The sequence below is a fragment of the Nothobranchius furzeri genome, chromosome 14, assembly GCF_043380555.1.
Source record: "Nothobranchius furzeri strain GRZ-AD chromosome 14, NfurGRZ-RIMD1, whole genome shotgun sequence".
Taxonomy (NCBI): domain Eukaryota; kingdom Metazoa; phylum Chordata; class Actinopteri; order Cyprinodontiformes; family Nothobranchiidae; genus Nothobranchius; species Nothobranchius furzeri.
In genome coordinates this window covers 19,076,780-19,092,841 of record NC_091754.1, presented here as the reverse complement: position 1 = coordinate 19,092,841, position 16,062 = coordinate 19,076,780, and the positions used below count along the sequence as shown (strand labels likewise).

Below are 16,062 nucleotides of genomic sequence, written 5' to 3'. Positions count from 1 at the left end.
TGTCTCGGGATCTTGTTCACGAGTGAGGGTAGGAGGGATCGGGACATCGACAGGCGGACTGGTTCAGCATGTGCAGTGATGCGGACGCTGAGCCGATCTGTCGTGGTGAAGAGGGAGCTGAGCCAGAAAGCCAGGCTCTCGATTTACCGGTCGATCTACGTCCCAATCCTCACCTATGGTCATGAGCTTTGGGTAATGACCGAAAGAACAAGATCGTGGATACAAGCGGCCGAAATGAGTTTCCTCCATAGGGTGGCCGGGCTCAGCCTTAGAGATAGGGTGAGGAGCTTGAACATTCGGGAGGGACTCGGAGTAGAACCGCTGCTCCTCCGGATCGAAAGGAGCCAGTTGAGGTGGTTTGGGCATCTGGTCAGGATGCCTCCTGGACGCCTCCCCAGGGAGGTGTTTCGGGCATGTCCTGCCGGCAGGAGGCCCCCGGGTCGACCCAGGACACGTTGGAGAGGTTACATCTCCAATCTGGTCCGGGAACGCCTTGGGGTCCTGCCGGAGGAGCTGGTGGAGAAGGCCGGGGAGAGGACAGTCTGGAGCTCCCTAGTTGGGATGCTGTCCCCGCGACCCGGACCCGGATAAGCGGAGGAAGACGACGACGATAACATGAAGCAGTTAGCTAACACAGATGTCAGCTCAAGAGAGAGAACATGTCTGTAATTTGGATGCATTTATAAGTGAACAGCCAAGGGAGTGTAATAAATAGTGTAATGTGTGCAAACTGGGAACTTAACGAGGTGAAAAAGCTAGTACCACGTTCAACACTGGCCCGCCACCTTAAAAAAACTGACACTGCTCACTTTGCTGCAGCAATTCAGCTAAACCAGCCGACACTAATGGATACAAGAAACCAAGAAATGGTCTACGGACGGCAAAAATACCAAGATAGCAGCTTATTTACTATAGTGGGTTGCAAATGTCGGGTTCTGATCTTTAATTAACTTTAAGGTTCTCATTCGCTCATTTTTCAGTGCATTAGCTGCCAATCTCACCTCTGATTGGCTAACAACAACAAAAGTATTCAACTGCCTCCATTTTCTCTGCAATATTATTTTATCTCCATAAATATATCAAGTCTGAAGGAGTCCTGCTGTGTTGTTGTTAATGCTAACAGTTTGCTTCTACTAGCAGAGATGTGCCCTGCTCTTTCCTGGACGCTAAATGAACAACAGCCTTTCCCGGTCATTAGCCAAGGTGGGTGAGTCCATGAATGCTAACGTTCAGTGTGAAGTAGATCTGTGTGACTGTTTCTAATCCGAGCGTTCCCCCATCTATTTTCTATCATTGGCTAATGCAGGAAATAGGGGTAGACTATTTTCACATTCCAAAAGTCAGAGTGACTGGTGGTGTTTCACAAATAACACAAGACCTTAGTCTTTCAGTTTCAAGAAGCAAACACAGGGGAGTTTCCACACACGCCGACTCACCTGTAACAGTTTCCCGCACTTCGGCATCCACAGACTTCCTAAGCAGTCGGAGCAGAGCTGGGATGCCTCCGGCGTTCCTGACAGCAATCTTGTTGTCATCCATTGCTTTTCCATAAACAAGGTTCCTCAAAGCTCCACAGGAGTTCCTTTGGACTTCAACCACTTTATGGTCCAGCAGGTCCACCAGGTGTTTAATACCTCCCAGACGACCCACCTAATGACGAGGAATGAGATTATTACAGAACCATGTTATTATTTGTATGTATGAGAAGTGATGAATTTATTCATGTGATAAGCAAATCTACTCAGGGAATTTATTCATACCAAAAACAAATTCTCTGGAATAGCAATGCTAAATTATGGCCAAGGAAAAAAAGTCTTACAACAAGAATGGAAATTTTAATTAAGCTGAGCTCTAAAAATATTTATACGAAAGGAATCCTGTTACAGTTTGAGTTTGTATGCATTAGGATGAATTATTTGTGAATGAAAATAGATTATTTTATTGTTATTTAGTTAAATCAAAATGCAACATGTTTAACAAATATGCAACAAACTTAAAATAAGACTGTGAGTGTATATTCTATAGGTATACTATAGTATATGATACTTATTTGCTAACAAGACATATAAATATGAGCAGAAATATTTATATTTAAAGTTGTTTGAGTTGACAAATCAAAATTTTGTTAATTATAAAAAAATTGCTGAATAAAGTAAAAAAACTAATAAATAGCTATAAATATATATGTGTGTGTGTGTATATATATATATATATATATATATATATATATATATATATATATATATATATAAACTTTTCCCAGCTGCATTGGTTTAAATTATGCAAACTAAAGGCAAATAATGTGAAATTTCATTAATTACATATGTACAACATTATTTGCACAAAATAAACAAAAATCTATAATGTCACAAAAGCTCTGAGCGTGCACAATCACAGCAAGGATTCAGAGCTCAAACAAAGCTTGGGATTTAATAAATGAACATAAAATGATGAACAACGTGTAATAATCATCAGGGGTTTTGATGGATTAGCTGTAATATACTCCGTGTGGGATCGGTGGTATAACACCCACCTCGCTTTTAATTCGATTATCACCAAAGCACAGGTGCTGCAGGTAGGCAGCTGCGTTAGCCTGGACGGAGGGGAAATGATGCTGCAGCATGTGGATTACCTCCGTAAGCTCTGGGTCACGCCATGCAAACTCTCTGAAAGCACACAAGTGGGGTGAAAAGGTATCAACATTTTTTTACCTTCTAAGAACACTTATGCACCTCAGGGTACAATGATAAATCCAAGGAATTTTGGTCACATCCATAAAAGAGTGTCGATTCACCACACTTGGATTGTTGTTTTTGCAGTGTATCGACAAAAAATGACAAAAAATGCAGGAAAACTGTTAAAATATCCTGAAGGAAATCCAAAGTCTGCTGCTTTTCCTGAATTACCGCTGTTTCTGTTGTGCACAGCTGCATGCATACGTATAAGAAAATCCTCTGGTGTGTTCAGTTTGGATTCACTGCAAGAGACAATCTACACCCTACACTAACAGAACAAAAGCAGACGCAGCCCTTCGGTGCATGTGAGGATCTATTGTTAAGTGGGCAGGCACATTTGAGCACGCCTAATGGTCAGAGCCTTGTGTAGCTCCAGGGGACTCTGTGTTTGAACAGTAAGAGGACACCAGTGTTGACCCAGCAGCCTTGTAACCTCTCTGGATGACTAAAGGTTGGTTTATGCTTGACGCGTCCGCGAGGTCCGCACGGCAAAATTGCGTCATTTTAACAACCACGCCCCTCCACCGCGCCTCCGCACGGCCCAAAATTTCCGCAATGTGCACCTAGGAAAATTTCTAACCATGCAGACGGTCGGACGCGGAAAAACATGGCAGACCGGCAAGAACTAGTATGGCAGAGGTTCGTAAATACAGACATTTGTATGATTCAGCTCAGAAATCACCATGATCAACATGTTGTTAATAATTCTTGGAGAGAAATAGCTCACACTGTCGGAAAAGACGAGGACGCTGTTAAAAATGCCATGTTGTAAACAACAGTAATTTCTACTTCCACTATGGTGTAGTCTTGGATGCATGCTGTAGAGCTCCATGCTGCCCCCTACAGTTTGGGAGAATATTGGCTCACGGCAGAGACAAGCCGCATGAACCATAAACGCTGCGAGTTGTGAAGCGCGTTCCATCCGCAAGCCGCATCACCAAGTGGAAAGTGAATGCGTCAAGCATAAACCAAGCTTTAGGAGCCCAATCCACATTGGTAACTAAAGCTGGAGGTGACGAACTAACCTGGGATCTTTCTGAATGCTGTCGATAGAAGGAGACCTGGTGGCGTCGTCATCCATGACCAGAGCCTGGCGAGCATAGGTTGGATCGGAGGGCCGGTACTGTGTGGACCGATACGCATCAGCATAGGTGGCCGCTGTGTTAAGAGCATAGTTGTTTCTTTGGTAAGTCATGGCACTACGCTGGCTGGATGTCCTCTTCAGGCTCCCCACACCTGAAAAACAAAAGCACAGGGGCATTAAACACACACACACACACACACACACACACACACACACACACACACACACACACACACACACACACACACACACACACACACACGCAGAATGAAAATGTAACCCACACAAACCTTAGATGTAGCGTTTACACAAAGTTGAAAATACAAGAAAGCTAGGGTTATGCCAGGACAAGCCTTCAAATCTGGAACCAGTTAATGAGGGTAAAAACGGAGCTCCCATGGTTGCACAAAGCACAGCCATTCTCCTTCAGACTCGTTTACTCGTCGTTTTGCTTTTACAAAACTGTGCAGCCAGTGGGGTTATGCTGAATCCTAGGGAGGACTCCACTTGCTCGAGGATCCGAAAAGTCTTTCTTCAACTTCTTCTTGATCCTGCATCCTTATTCTATACGGTTTCTGTAATCCAGGTCCGAAAACAACACAATGAAAGTTCAAGCATTAAAGCACGACGACATGCTTTCTTAGAACCCAGTTTCGAGTATGATGCTTCACAAAAGCGAGACTGCATGAACAAGCTGGTAAGATTTAGCCCTCCTCCTGACTTGAGCCATGTGATTTGTGCCAGCGTGACCGTTGTGCTGCCCAGATCTGTATCAGCAATCCCAAAGAACCGGGCACGAGCGCTCACAAACTCCCTCCTACCAGGAGCCAAGACGTCAACGCATGGCCATTCTCCAAAAACACATTTTCTTGCATCAGTGCATTTCTATGCTGAGCAGCATCTCAAACCCTCAATGTAGCTTTTTCCCCACAAGGTAACCTCAGAAAACATGTAAGGTCAGTTCTAGGCAACACAGCGTAGGTTTGCACAACTATTTAAAATCTCTTTGTTACGTTTTCAGTAAAGAATCGATGAACTCTGTTTAACAAAATCTTGATCCAACTTGGATGAAAAAGTAAAGTATATGCTTCCAAAAGAAGCCAATATGGAGAAAATGATCCATGGAAATATCATTTCAAAATAAAGAAGAACCCAGGATCAGATTGGATTTCTCTAATGAAACAGCTCATGCACAGACACCATATTGAATAGCCCCTCCAGCTGCTCCACCCTCAATATCACGGGTATAAACATGCTGTGGCTTGTTATTCGGGGCTCCTACACTGAATCAATAGCATTTATCAGGTCACTTATTGGTCTAAGCAGATCTTTGCTTAGCCACGGGGGAGAGCTGAATGGAGTGTGTGTCCCCGTGGAAACGACGCATCTGGATCTCAGACAGGACAGAGATGATGAGAATAGAGGAGGCAGCGGGTATCCAAGAAGTCCTCTGACTCTTTGTCCTTCTTTCCAGAGCTCACTGTGACACACTGGTAATGGATTCCTTTGAGGTGGAATGACATATCAGAACCTGCCTATTAACTCACCCATCTCTCTCTGACGATGAAAGGAGGAAAGGAAGAAGCATGGAAAGAGGGGGTGGAATTAAAAGAAAGCAGAATGGAAATCAAGATGAAGTAAAAAGATGAAAGTCATAACGTATGTAGAGCTGATGTGTAGAAAGAGACTGTTCCTTCTATGAAGACAACACACCGGAGTCAAGGGCATGCTGAACAAATAACAAATACCGTAAGATATTAGAGTTCAAAGAGGACATTACACCTGATGGGAAAAAGATGTGTTTGGTTTGAGAAGATGAGTGAAAAATTCTAACGCTTTTGGATCTGCATGCAGATACAGCAGGGAGGAAAAAAAACCCGTAAAGAAATGAGGATTTTCTGCAAGGTAATAGAGGAGTTAGGAGACTGGTCAGTGAAACTCAAACACAGTCAAAACTAAGACACGGCACGTTCAAAGGACTGAATTCTTTGTTCAAACAGCTTTCTGTCAAATGATGATTTACTTGTGACTCAGAAGAATTTAATTTTGCCTAAACCTGTTAGTTTTGATGTTTTTTACTGTGTTTGAGTGACAAAACCATAAAGAATTTTGTGTACAGTGATCCCTCGTTTATTGCGGTAATGCGTTCCAGACCTGGCCACAATAGGTGAAAATCCGCGAAGTAGGGACACCATATTTACAGTACAGTACTATATTGAATTATCGTATGATCACATTCTCTTTTTGTGGGTAAAACTCAAGAAACATTTTTTTACTTGTTTTTTTTTTTTATAGTTTTATTACAAAAAGTAAATTTTATGATGAAATTGATGAAAAAAAACAGGAATGTCTTGATATTTCGCATAGAAAAATACCGCGAATCGGTGAAAAATACTGCGAATCGGCGAATTTCCCTTGAATAAGGCTCCAAAGAAAAAATCTGCGAAGTCGTGAATCCGCGATAAACGAACCGCGAAGTAGCGAGGGATCACTGTATACTCATCGTTAACTTTGACTACGCTCCCGTTTAACAATTTGCATGTTAGGTTTGATGAATCAAGTGCTGTAAATTACTGTTACAAAACAAACAATACATGAGTAGGAATAAAGAATAATATAAAATAAATAAAACTAAAAATAATAATAATATGGGACAAACCTGAACTGCTCCTGTAGAGGGTCCCTTGCTGGGTGTGGCTAGGGTTGCGATACAACGGACCCCGGAAAGTCCGGTCCTCGTAAATTGGAGCAATGTGGCGATCTGGAGACACGGCTGATCTCATATCCTGCCCAAGCTGACTGTGCTGACTGGTGTATGAGCTCCGTACTCCTGTGGATGGAGGTGGAAGGTCAGCAGTTAGGTGGCTGCTGCACATTTTTTAACATATCAGCATCGGTCCAATTAATTAAACTGAGCCGATATTAATAACCAAAATGTTTTCCATCTTGTTTCCGTGTGTGTATCTGTTTCAAAGAGTGAGGGGGGTGATGATGTGTAACTGCTTGGTCATGGGACAGTGACGGTAATCATCTCAGAAGCCTAAATGTGTGTGGTGTGTGTGTATTTTAGGGATGCGCCAAAAATTCGGCCACCGAAAACTTTCGACCGAAAATGACCCAAAAAGAACATTTCGGTTTTCGGCTGAAACACCCAAATCACTGAAAACACAGCCTAAACAGGCCGGCAGGTGAACCCCGTTTTCGTTTCATCTCTGTTTTGCTCGTTTTGCCAACTTTCTCTTTTCTTCATTTAAAAAGTACATTCTGATTTATTTATTTTTTCTTGAGCACCATGTGAGCACCTTTTGCGTGTAAGGTTTCTCTTTAGGAGTATCAAATAGTGAGTGTGAGGGGCCACAAACCTGACCCCAAGGATGTGGAGGAGTTCCAAGCCTCAAGAGATCCATAGGTCTCCCCGGAGCATGGAGACTCCAGGGAGACTGCCACCGGAGAAGCCCCAACACCCCTCCTGAGAAGCGTAGATGATCACCCAGGTGGGCACAACTAGCGGCCGCGCCAGAGCCCCGGGAGATAACAACGACAAGCATCCCAGGCACGCACGCAGCCGCTTACCCCAAAGCACGCCGGGCTCAGAACCCAAGATAGGAAGTAAAACGATCAAATTTAAGACCCAACTGTTTAATTTTGCCCATAAAACAAACTTTATGTCCTTCCTCTGAAATTTTTAAAACAGCTACTTAAAAACACTACCTAAACTGGGCAGGGATGAACTGGTTTTAAAGTTTGCAGCAGAAAGAAAACCACTCCACTCAAAGCCGAAGTGCAGTCAAAATAAAAATGTCCATAAGAGGTTTAACAATGTACACGTTTTCATAGTTAAAGGGGCATTATGGAAGTTTGACAGCCAAAACATGTACAGAAATAATAAATTTCTTCTTCATACATTCTCCTGCAATGCCCTGGTCCTGTAGAATGAGCCCTGGCATTTTTACTGTGATCGCCTGTTTTTCTGTAAAATCACAGAAAAAGAGAGTTGCTCGGGTCGAGCAGGCTGCTTCATGTGCGTTCACGCTCAGGCATAGCCCGTAGCATTTGCCATCAGTAGCTTTAGCAGCAGAGAGTGAGGTAGTGCCAACTCAGCAACTTTGTCGCTGTTCCTAACGCCTAGTGATGAACCTAGCTACATTTCTGAGGACCCTTAGCTACTTTCTTCTAGATATTTCCTGCAAATTAGCAACAAAATAGCCATTTTTGCTCCGAACCATTCTTTGAACGTTGTTTCAGGTGTCATCAAGGATACAAATGTTACAGATACAAAGGACATCACTGGTGCTGTAGCTCACCTAGTAGGACGGTGGACTCTCGTGCAGAAGACCCGGGTTCAATTCTGGATGTGTTCATAGTTTAGAGTGTATTTTTTACATTAATGGTATATTTTTTACAGTAAGATGCCCAAATTTTTATTTGAGACTCGCCGAACGGCATTGAATTCACAGATAAAAAAGATGTGGGTTCAAATTTCATTTTGGAACAATTTTTCAAGCAAGGGAAGGGAATGATCTGAGCATGCAGGAGGACTGACCCATATTAAACTCTTGTCGGCTGTGCTGAAGAGAAAGGTACAGAACCAAATTATTTAATTAATTAGCTGCACCTTCTCCTGTCCTCCCCCCCCCCCCCCCCCACACACACACACACGGGACTGTCTCGGCTGTTATTTTCGTTAAGGAGTGTGCACGTACAGCATGCGCGCCTCGTGCACGAGCCTACTATTGAAGCTGCCGTTACGCTTTTGGCCTGAGGGGGCAATCGCGAGCATAAAAATTCAAAACTCCGTAAAGTCCCTTTAAATCATGAAAAAGGGCATAAGTGTTATAGAACGTAAGGCTCTTGTTTTCCAGAAGAAAATAAACTGAAAACCACATGAGTGTTATAAAGCATACATGAGAAAGGGATAAAAAAAGATTCGCTTTTCTTTATTCTCCCATTTTTGCCTAAATAAAGATAATTGGGGTGATCTCAGAGCATGTGTTTGTTCATATTAAACATCACATCAGTGAAGCTTATGAAGCTGTGAACCCCCGTGGACCACTATACAGTTGGCAACTTACTGCTCACTGCACATTTCGGTAGACCACGGACGCCACTTGGGTCCTCTCCAACAGCATGAGCTCAAGCAGTCTGTAAATAAACACCAGGTCAGCCATGCAGAACCAGCTAAGTGAGGGAGTCCTGTCAAAATTTAGCACTAAAGAATTAATAAGTAACTATGTTATCCTCCTTTGTGAACGAGGATTTTAGAAGAAAGCAGCGGACTTGTCTAATGTGGACCTCTGAGGAACCTTTAGATGGAAGCAAATGGGTTGAAATAACAGGTCATTTCTGTCTGAATCAGGATTTTGTTTTTGCGTTGGTATTGTTACGTGGGCCATGTTTTTCTTATGATTTAAGCAAGCTTCTTCTTGAAAATACACACAATTCAAAAGGTCCAACCCCTTTACTTCTGGCTTCCCCGCAAGATGCACATCCAGAATGCAGGAACATACAATGCTTGTTGCTGAGGGTTCAGCTTTATGTTTTTGAGCCTTTGCTGGCATCTTTTCTGACAGAATTCCTAACATAATGCATCTATGTAATCAATTAAACAGTTTATTGTGCTAGCTAATACAGTGTGGATCATTATGGTAAAAAAATAAGGGAACTTTTAGCTTTCTTGGTTTATTCTTTCATTTAAAACACAGCAGCTCAGTGCACCCAACAATCGGGGGGGGGGGGGGGGGGGGGGAAACCACGAACCAAAAGTCAGAACTTCCAGAATCTACCTTGGACATCCTCAGACTCGCTCTCCTCTCCCTGGTGGCTGCCCACATACATACAGCCAATGCAATAAACTGACAGACAGCTCTGCCAGCCGACAGAGCACAGGCTGCGCTCACAAACAACAGGTCCGTCATCTAAACGTTTCCCAACAACAGACTCTAGACAGAACATGTAAAACAACTCACTAATGAAATTTGCAAACAGCAAAAATAACATATAATTCATTTTGTGACACTTAGCAGCATGGCTCTGGTTTCACTTCCTGTTCAGCTGATCCAAGCCAAGAATGATGGTCAAAGGTCAGTTTTATGGAGGAATACTGATCCAATCATTAAAGGGACTTTATAGAGTTTTGAATTTTTATGCTCGCGATTGCCCCCTCAGGCCAAAAGCGTAACAGCATCTTCATTAGTAGGCTTGTGCACGAGGCGCGCATGCTGTACGTGCACACTCCTTAATGAAAATAACAGCTGAGACAGTCCCTTGTGTGTGTGTGTGTGGCCCGGAGGACAGAGGACAGGAGAACGTGCAGCTAATTAATTAATTAATTCAATAATTTGGTTATGTACCTTTCTCTTCAGCACAGCCGACAAAGGTTTAAGATGGGTCAGTCCTGCACGCTCAGATCATTCCCTTCCCTTGCTTGAAAAATTGTTCCAAAATGAAAGTTGAACCCACATCTTTTTCATCTGTGAATTCAATGCCGTTTGGCGAGTCTCAAATAAAAATTTGGGCATCTTACTGTAAAAAAATATACCATTAATGTAAAAAAGAATCTCTAAATAAACTATGTTCACATCCAGAATAAAACCCAGGACTTCTGCACGGGAGTCCGACATCTTACTAGGTGAGCTAAAGCGCCAGTGACGTCCTTTGTATCTGTAACTTTTGTATCCTTGATGACAGCTGAACCAACGTTCAAAGAACGGTTCGGAGCGAAAATGGCTATTTTGTTGCTAATTTGCAGGAAATATCTAGAAGAAAATTCTACAGAAATTAGCTCAGGGTCATCAGAAATGTAGCTAGCTTTGTCACTAGGCGTTAGGAACAGCGACAAAGTGGCACTACCTCACTCTCTGCTGCTAAAGCTACGGATAACAAATGCTACGGGCTATGCCTGAGCGTGAACGCGCATGAAGCAGCCTGCTCGACCTGAGCATCTCTCTTTTTCTGTGATTTTACAGAAAAACAGGCGATCACAGTAAAAATGCCAGGGCTCATTCTACAGGAGAATGTATGAAGAAGAAATTTATTATTTCTATACATGTTTTGGCTGTCAAACTTCCATAATGCCCCTTTGAGAACAGAAATTTCACATGTTTGGAAGATATTTTCCAGCATTCCAGCCAATTAAAATTATCCCTTTTTTAGGAGAAAACATTACATTTTTTGGGTTTCAGTATGCTAAGAGCATTTTAAGCAATAATGCAAAAGTGCTTCTGAAGAATCAACTGCACATTTAACTGCTGGGACTGAGAACATTAATTTCTCCACACAAAAGAAAATAGAAGAAATAGATTTTTTTATGTAGTGCTGCTCAAGATTAAAATCAAGGCACTTCATAAGAACTACACAAATTAAAAAAATGATTGAAAGAGATCATAACAAAAAACGGAACAATATTTGGATAAAAATTAGAATTAAAAAATCACTACAAATCCTTCAAGAACAAATTATAATATTATGTTTTCCTTGCAAATTTACACCAAGCACGTTGCTTTGCGTTAAAGAAGCTAGAAAAAAAATCAACATACAACATTTGGGACCAAAGACTTGCGTGTTATTAGTTTATAGCTCTGAAGTTAAAAAGTACAAATTACTGGAACTACGCATGTTTTTTCTCTCTAAAGCAGACTGAAGTTCTTGCAGAATAATTGGGTGAAATAAAGTTTTCCCAGTGCACCTTTGAGACAAACTCATACAAGAAGGCCTTTCACTTTATGGTACTCCACACAAAGACCTTCAGCTGCAGCTTGGCAGGAAATCAGTTCAGCTTCTCTGTTCAAATGTTTGCAGGGGGTGGGAAGTATGGAGCGAGTGGAGGTATGTGGAAGGACATTGAAAAAGGCAGGCGCATCAGAAAAGAAAGCACAAGAGAATAAAAGAGAGGGGTGGGTGGGTAAAAGCCTGGGGATGGGTGCAGGGGTTAAAGTGAAAAGAGGGTTAACAGGACCGTTTGGAACTACCAGGAACTTGTTGTCCTGTTTAAAGTCTCGCCACAGTGGGGCCGTTAAGATGTGAGGTTAAAATAGGTGAGCTAATTACAATGGGACATCATTACAGATACAATCACTGCCCTTCGGAGGTAGTGAAAGCAACTCAATGCAAACACCAAATAAAGCCTGTTTCCAGTCTTCAACCTGAAACTTTGTTTTCTCTTGGTGTTTGCATTTCCACAAGGTCTTCCAGGGTAGATCCAGGGTAGATTAGCCATATGTGGATTGCATCTCCTCCATCTGCCATCTGTGATCTTTCATATGCACATTTCTGAAGGATGTTCATTAGGAATGCTGGAAATCCTAAACCAATCAAAAACATAAGAGTGCTACCCCGTTACTTCCATTGCTGCATTTATAACAAATGAGTTTAGAGATATTTCTGGGATGGGAGAAGGTGACAGGGAAAATATGATGGCTCAGTCCTCTCAGCCATTTTGTCTCCATTCAGGACTTTACTAAGACGTCAGCCTATCACGGCGGTTGAGACAATGAGTGATGTCACTGATCAGCACCAAAAGGTGTCCATGGACATTACTAACATTAAAAAATCCAATTTTGGTTAATCCATTCAGGGGAGGAGAAGAGTTGTTGTGTGGCCCTCAATGAGCAGAAGAATTGCTGTTTTTGCTTCACAGATGCCGGTTGTTAACCACAAGTCCCGCCGAGCGACTCTGCCGGGCCATTTCTAAGTACATACCCCCAGTTCAGGTGCTTGGTTGGTCTCTGAAACGGCCTGGCTTCTGCTCCTTACAGGCCAGCCCGGTGAACTGGAGACACATGCATGCCGAGAAGGTCCGGTAAAATTAACCGCGAGTTCTGATAGTGGACAGGACAAAAATTTATAGGGAATTTTAAAAGTAATCTTACTTTTCTGGCCCGCCCTCTGCCCTGGTGAAATGTTTAGACCCGTGTTTCTCCAGTCAAAACAAAGGTAAAAAAATTCCAGAAACATGAGAATAATTTTAGAAATGTCAATCCTGAGGAGATCCAGGTTCTGAATCTGTGATTTTACAAAAAATCTCAATGAACTTGATATTTTTCTTACGCAGCTCACCTGACACCTGACTGACACAGGTAACTGTTTATTTGCATATAGAAAGGATGTCGAGATCCAATCACAAGCAGTCACTCAGGATGCACGTAGGGATGTATTGTGATGTCAGGTGTTTCCACTTGTCATCAAGTCTGAAAAGCTCCAATAGCTGAGGCTTTTGAGACAGCTGTGACCGAGTTAGAGACAACATCCCTTCAGCATAAGAGCCTTCATGCCCAAATCTCTCTCTTTCAGCAGCCAGACTCCTGAAAGTATCCACATTTAAACAGCCTATGAGGAGCCTTATTTACTCTGCTCCCCTGATAGAAGGGCTGCAGTCACTTCTAACAGCATCTGCAAATTGTCAAGGAGAAATAACACTCTGCTGTCTGTTGAGGATGAATAGCCCACATTCCTTCTGCGTTACAGTCATTTAATTCTCCCCCTCAGTCCGCTCACCGTGGCTTTAACAGATTACACTTGGCAGGAGCTAGATGAAAGGCGGTGGTAGCTTGGCGCGTGCTTGCTCTGGAGAAACAGATACAGCTGGATGCATTCCTCAGCAAAAAACATAATATTCAAAAATCCTCTTAGACCAGGCGCAAACTTCAATAAACAGAAAGTGAAAGGGGCCAAAATCCCAACAAATGCAAGTGAGTAAATGTGAAAATAAATTGCAGCGTGATTAAAACTTCTAAGGTGGCGTGGCTGTCAGGATGAGAGAGCACACAGAAAGAAATGCCATTTCCTCCCTTTGTCCCACTCTGCTCTCTGATGGACAGGATGTAATGAGCATATTATTAGGGACAATCTGTCTTCATTCTCTATTTCTCAGCTGTGGAGGGAAGCTAGGACATTTTGCCGATGACAGTGCGGGCTGTGGAGCCAGGTAGGTGATAAAGGGAGGAATGAGGGAAGGGGAAAAACACATGAAAGGGCAGAAATGAAGCAAAACAAGGGACATAATTCTTTTGGTATTCTGAGAAAATAATGATGGGGAACAAATATAGCAACCAGAAGTTTCACCTTTAATGTCTCCATCAATGAGGGCGTCTGAGGAAATCCCCGGCAGCATGAGGTTGAGAAGAAAAAGAGGAATTCAACCTTGTAACAACCTTTCAGATATCTGCTGAGTAAGAATTTGGTAAGAATAAAACGTCTTTAGCCATGTGGGGGTTTTTTTTTTGCAACGACTTATGCAAATTAAAAAGTTTAAACCAAAGATTAGCAGGTGAGACAAGGTGGAAACGGCAGAAAATCTTCTTGAGCTTTTATTGAGATAAACATTGCTGCTGATCCTTTTTCCTGCTGACTTGAATTTAGCTTTGCACTAAAACAATACACAACTATGTATAAGGACTATTGTATATACAAAAAAAAAATAAAATAAAAGAGATAGTGGGAAATTCAGAGAGAATGACTGAAATTCAGAGAACTTTGGACCATGTTGTTATTTCATCCTGAAAAAAACCCAAAGCAGTTATTTGCTTCATGCATGCATTTTCCTGTCTCAGCTGCTTCTTCACTTCACGGAAAAAGGCTATTACAAAAGCCTGGATGGAAGGTTTTTATGCTGCTAGATTCCGTTCCTCCTTATCTAGGTAGTCTCGAGTCCAGATCTGTCCAGCCTTGGACTGTAAACACTAACACTCAGTCTCTCTGTAAAGCTAGCAGGACATTTGTTTTCCACAGTTGTGAAGAAGTGATTTCTTTCTTATTTAGTTTACACTTAAAGTAAGTCTTAGAACCCAAAAGTGGATTTTGTCTGCAAGAGGAACAGGATCCCTGTCTGGTCTTACTTAAGAATCAGCAGAAATGGTTGGATTTTATCTTCAGGAGCTCTCAAAAACCAAGCCAGAATGTGACCGACATTTTACAGACTGCTTATTAAGCCACCACCAGTACTGGAAAAGGTTTTTAGAGGATAACATTACTTCTTCATACTGGTGCCATTTCAAAGTTAACACTACCCGATGGGGAGGCCAGAGCGGTGAGTACAACTAAAATGTTAACTGTTAGCTTAATGGGTTTAAAGTTTGAAAAATGGAAGATAACTTATATTTAACTCATTCACTTCCAGCCATTTCCTAATCAGTAAAGCCCTTCGCTGCCAGCGTTTTTACAGTTTTTTTAAGAGTCACAGAATGTTGCGCTCTATGATGATGTCAACACCAAAACTAACAAAACAAAGAGTAGACGCACCTCTTACATCAGGAAGAATCCGCGCGTTTCGAGCTTTATCTGTTCTTTCATAATCCGTTGTCGAACTGTAATCGGTAGAAGCTTTTCCGGTTCACTCCTCACTTTTTTTTTACAGCTGCGTCCCAAAACACATGGATTTTCTCCTTCCTGATCACGTGACGTGAGCCGTACGCGGATGAAGATCGGCTTTAGAGCTGGGATGTTTGTTCACACGGTGCGGGGGCTCGTTCCAACGCCCACACAGTAAAAAAACAATGCAAATGACGAATTTAGTCGTCATTTGCACTGAACGGTTGATTTCAAATGACGACTTTTCTCGTCGATGGCAGTGAATGAGTTACTAGTTTTTAAAGTTTTTTTCTCATAAGATTACCAATTAGACCATAAGAAGTTATTATAAATTAAACTTTTCAGCCATGAAAGGTTTACCTTTCCGCTCAGTAATGTATTAATTTACAAAGTCTGATACGAAGAACAATAGTTTAATTGCTGTAAATTTCCATGTTTAATTGTTGTCAATTAAAGAAAATATTGCAAATTTAAGCTAAATAATCTTTTTATAAAATTTAGAATATTAAGTCCAATCTCTCCTCAATTTTAGTTTATTATCAGTAGTGGTCCAAATGCCCCAATGTTAGGATTTGACTGGTTAAAAAATGTTTTAAAGATGGTTTATTCTTTCTATAAAAGCCCCTACAAGTGTTACTAAAACACACACAGAGCCATTTGTTCAGCCTATCCCCACTAAAATGCAAAATCAGATTTTCTTTTTTCTTTTTAAGCTGTTATCTTCCTGTGTGGCTGCAGACTGAGACAAGATTTGAATTCAGGTGCATCTGCTATCTTTTCTTTTGTTGCATTAGTCTTCCAGTAGGCTAACACACACAAACATGTTTAAGCAGGTGTGTTCTTCAATATTTATCTTCCTGATCTCTTGTTCTTAGGACTGACTTACACACACACTGAGCTATTTCCTCTTAGGACTGCACTGATTTCTACCCCATCTAC

The 16,062-nt window shown here is 41.9% G+C and overlaps 1 protein-coding gene across 6 annotated transcripts in view; it reads right to left on the bottom strand.

The window, feature by feature from the left end:
* LOC107390081 (plakophilin-4) overlaps positions 1-16,062 on the bottom strand; it is a 120,475-nt gene that overhangs the window by 27,740 nt on the left and 76,673 nt on the right. For 4 of the 6 annotated variants that reach the window (XM_015966609.3, XM_015966608.3, XM_070543960.1 and 1 more), the window contains 5 exons: positions 13,879-13,905; positions 6,479-6,649; positions 3,761-3,971; positions 2,534-2,666; positions 1,437-1,650 (listed from right to left, as the gene is read on the bottom strand). In XM_015966609.3, the coding sequence (XP_015822095.1) occupies positions 1,437-1,650; positions 2,534-2,666; positions 3,761-3,971; positions 6,479-6,649; positions 13,879-13,905 (756 nt within the window). The remainder of the gene's footprint in view (positions 1-1,436; positions 1,651-2,533; positions 2,667-3,760; positions 3,972-6,478; positions 6,650-13,878; positions 13,906-16,062) is intronic. The other 2 variants (XM_070543961.1, XM_070543962.1) reach the window with 1 other exon arrangement.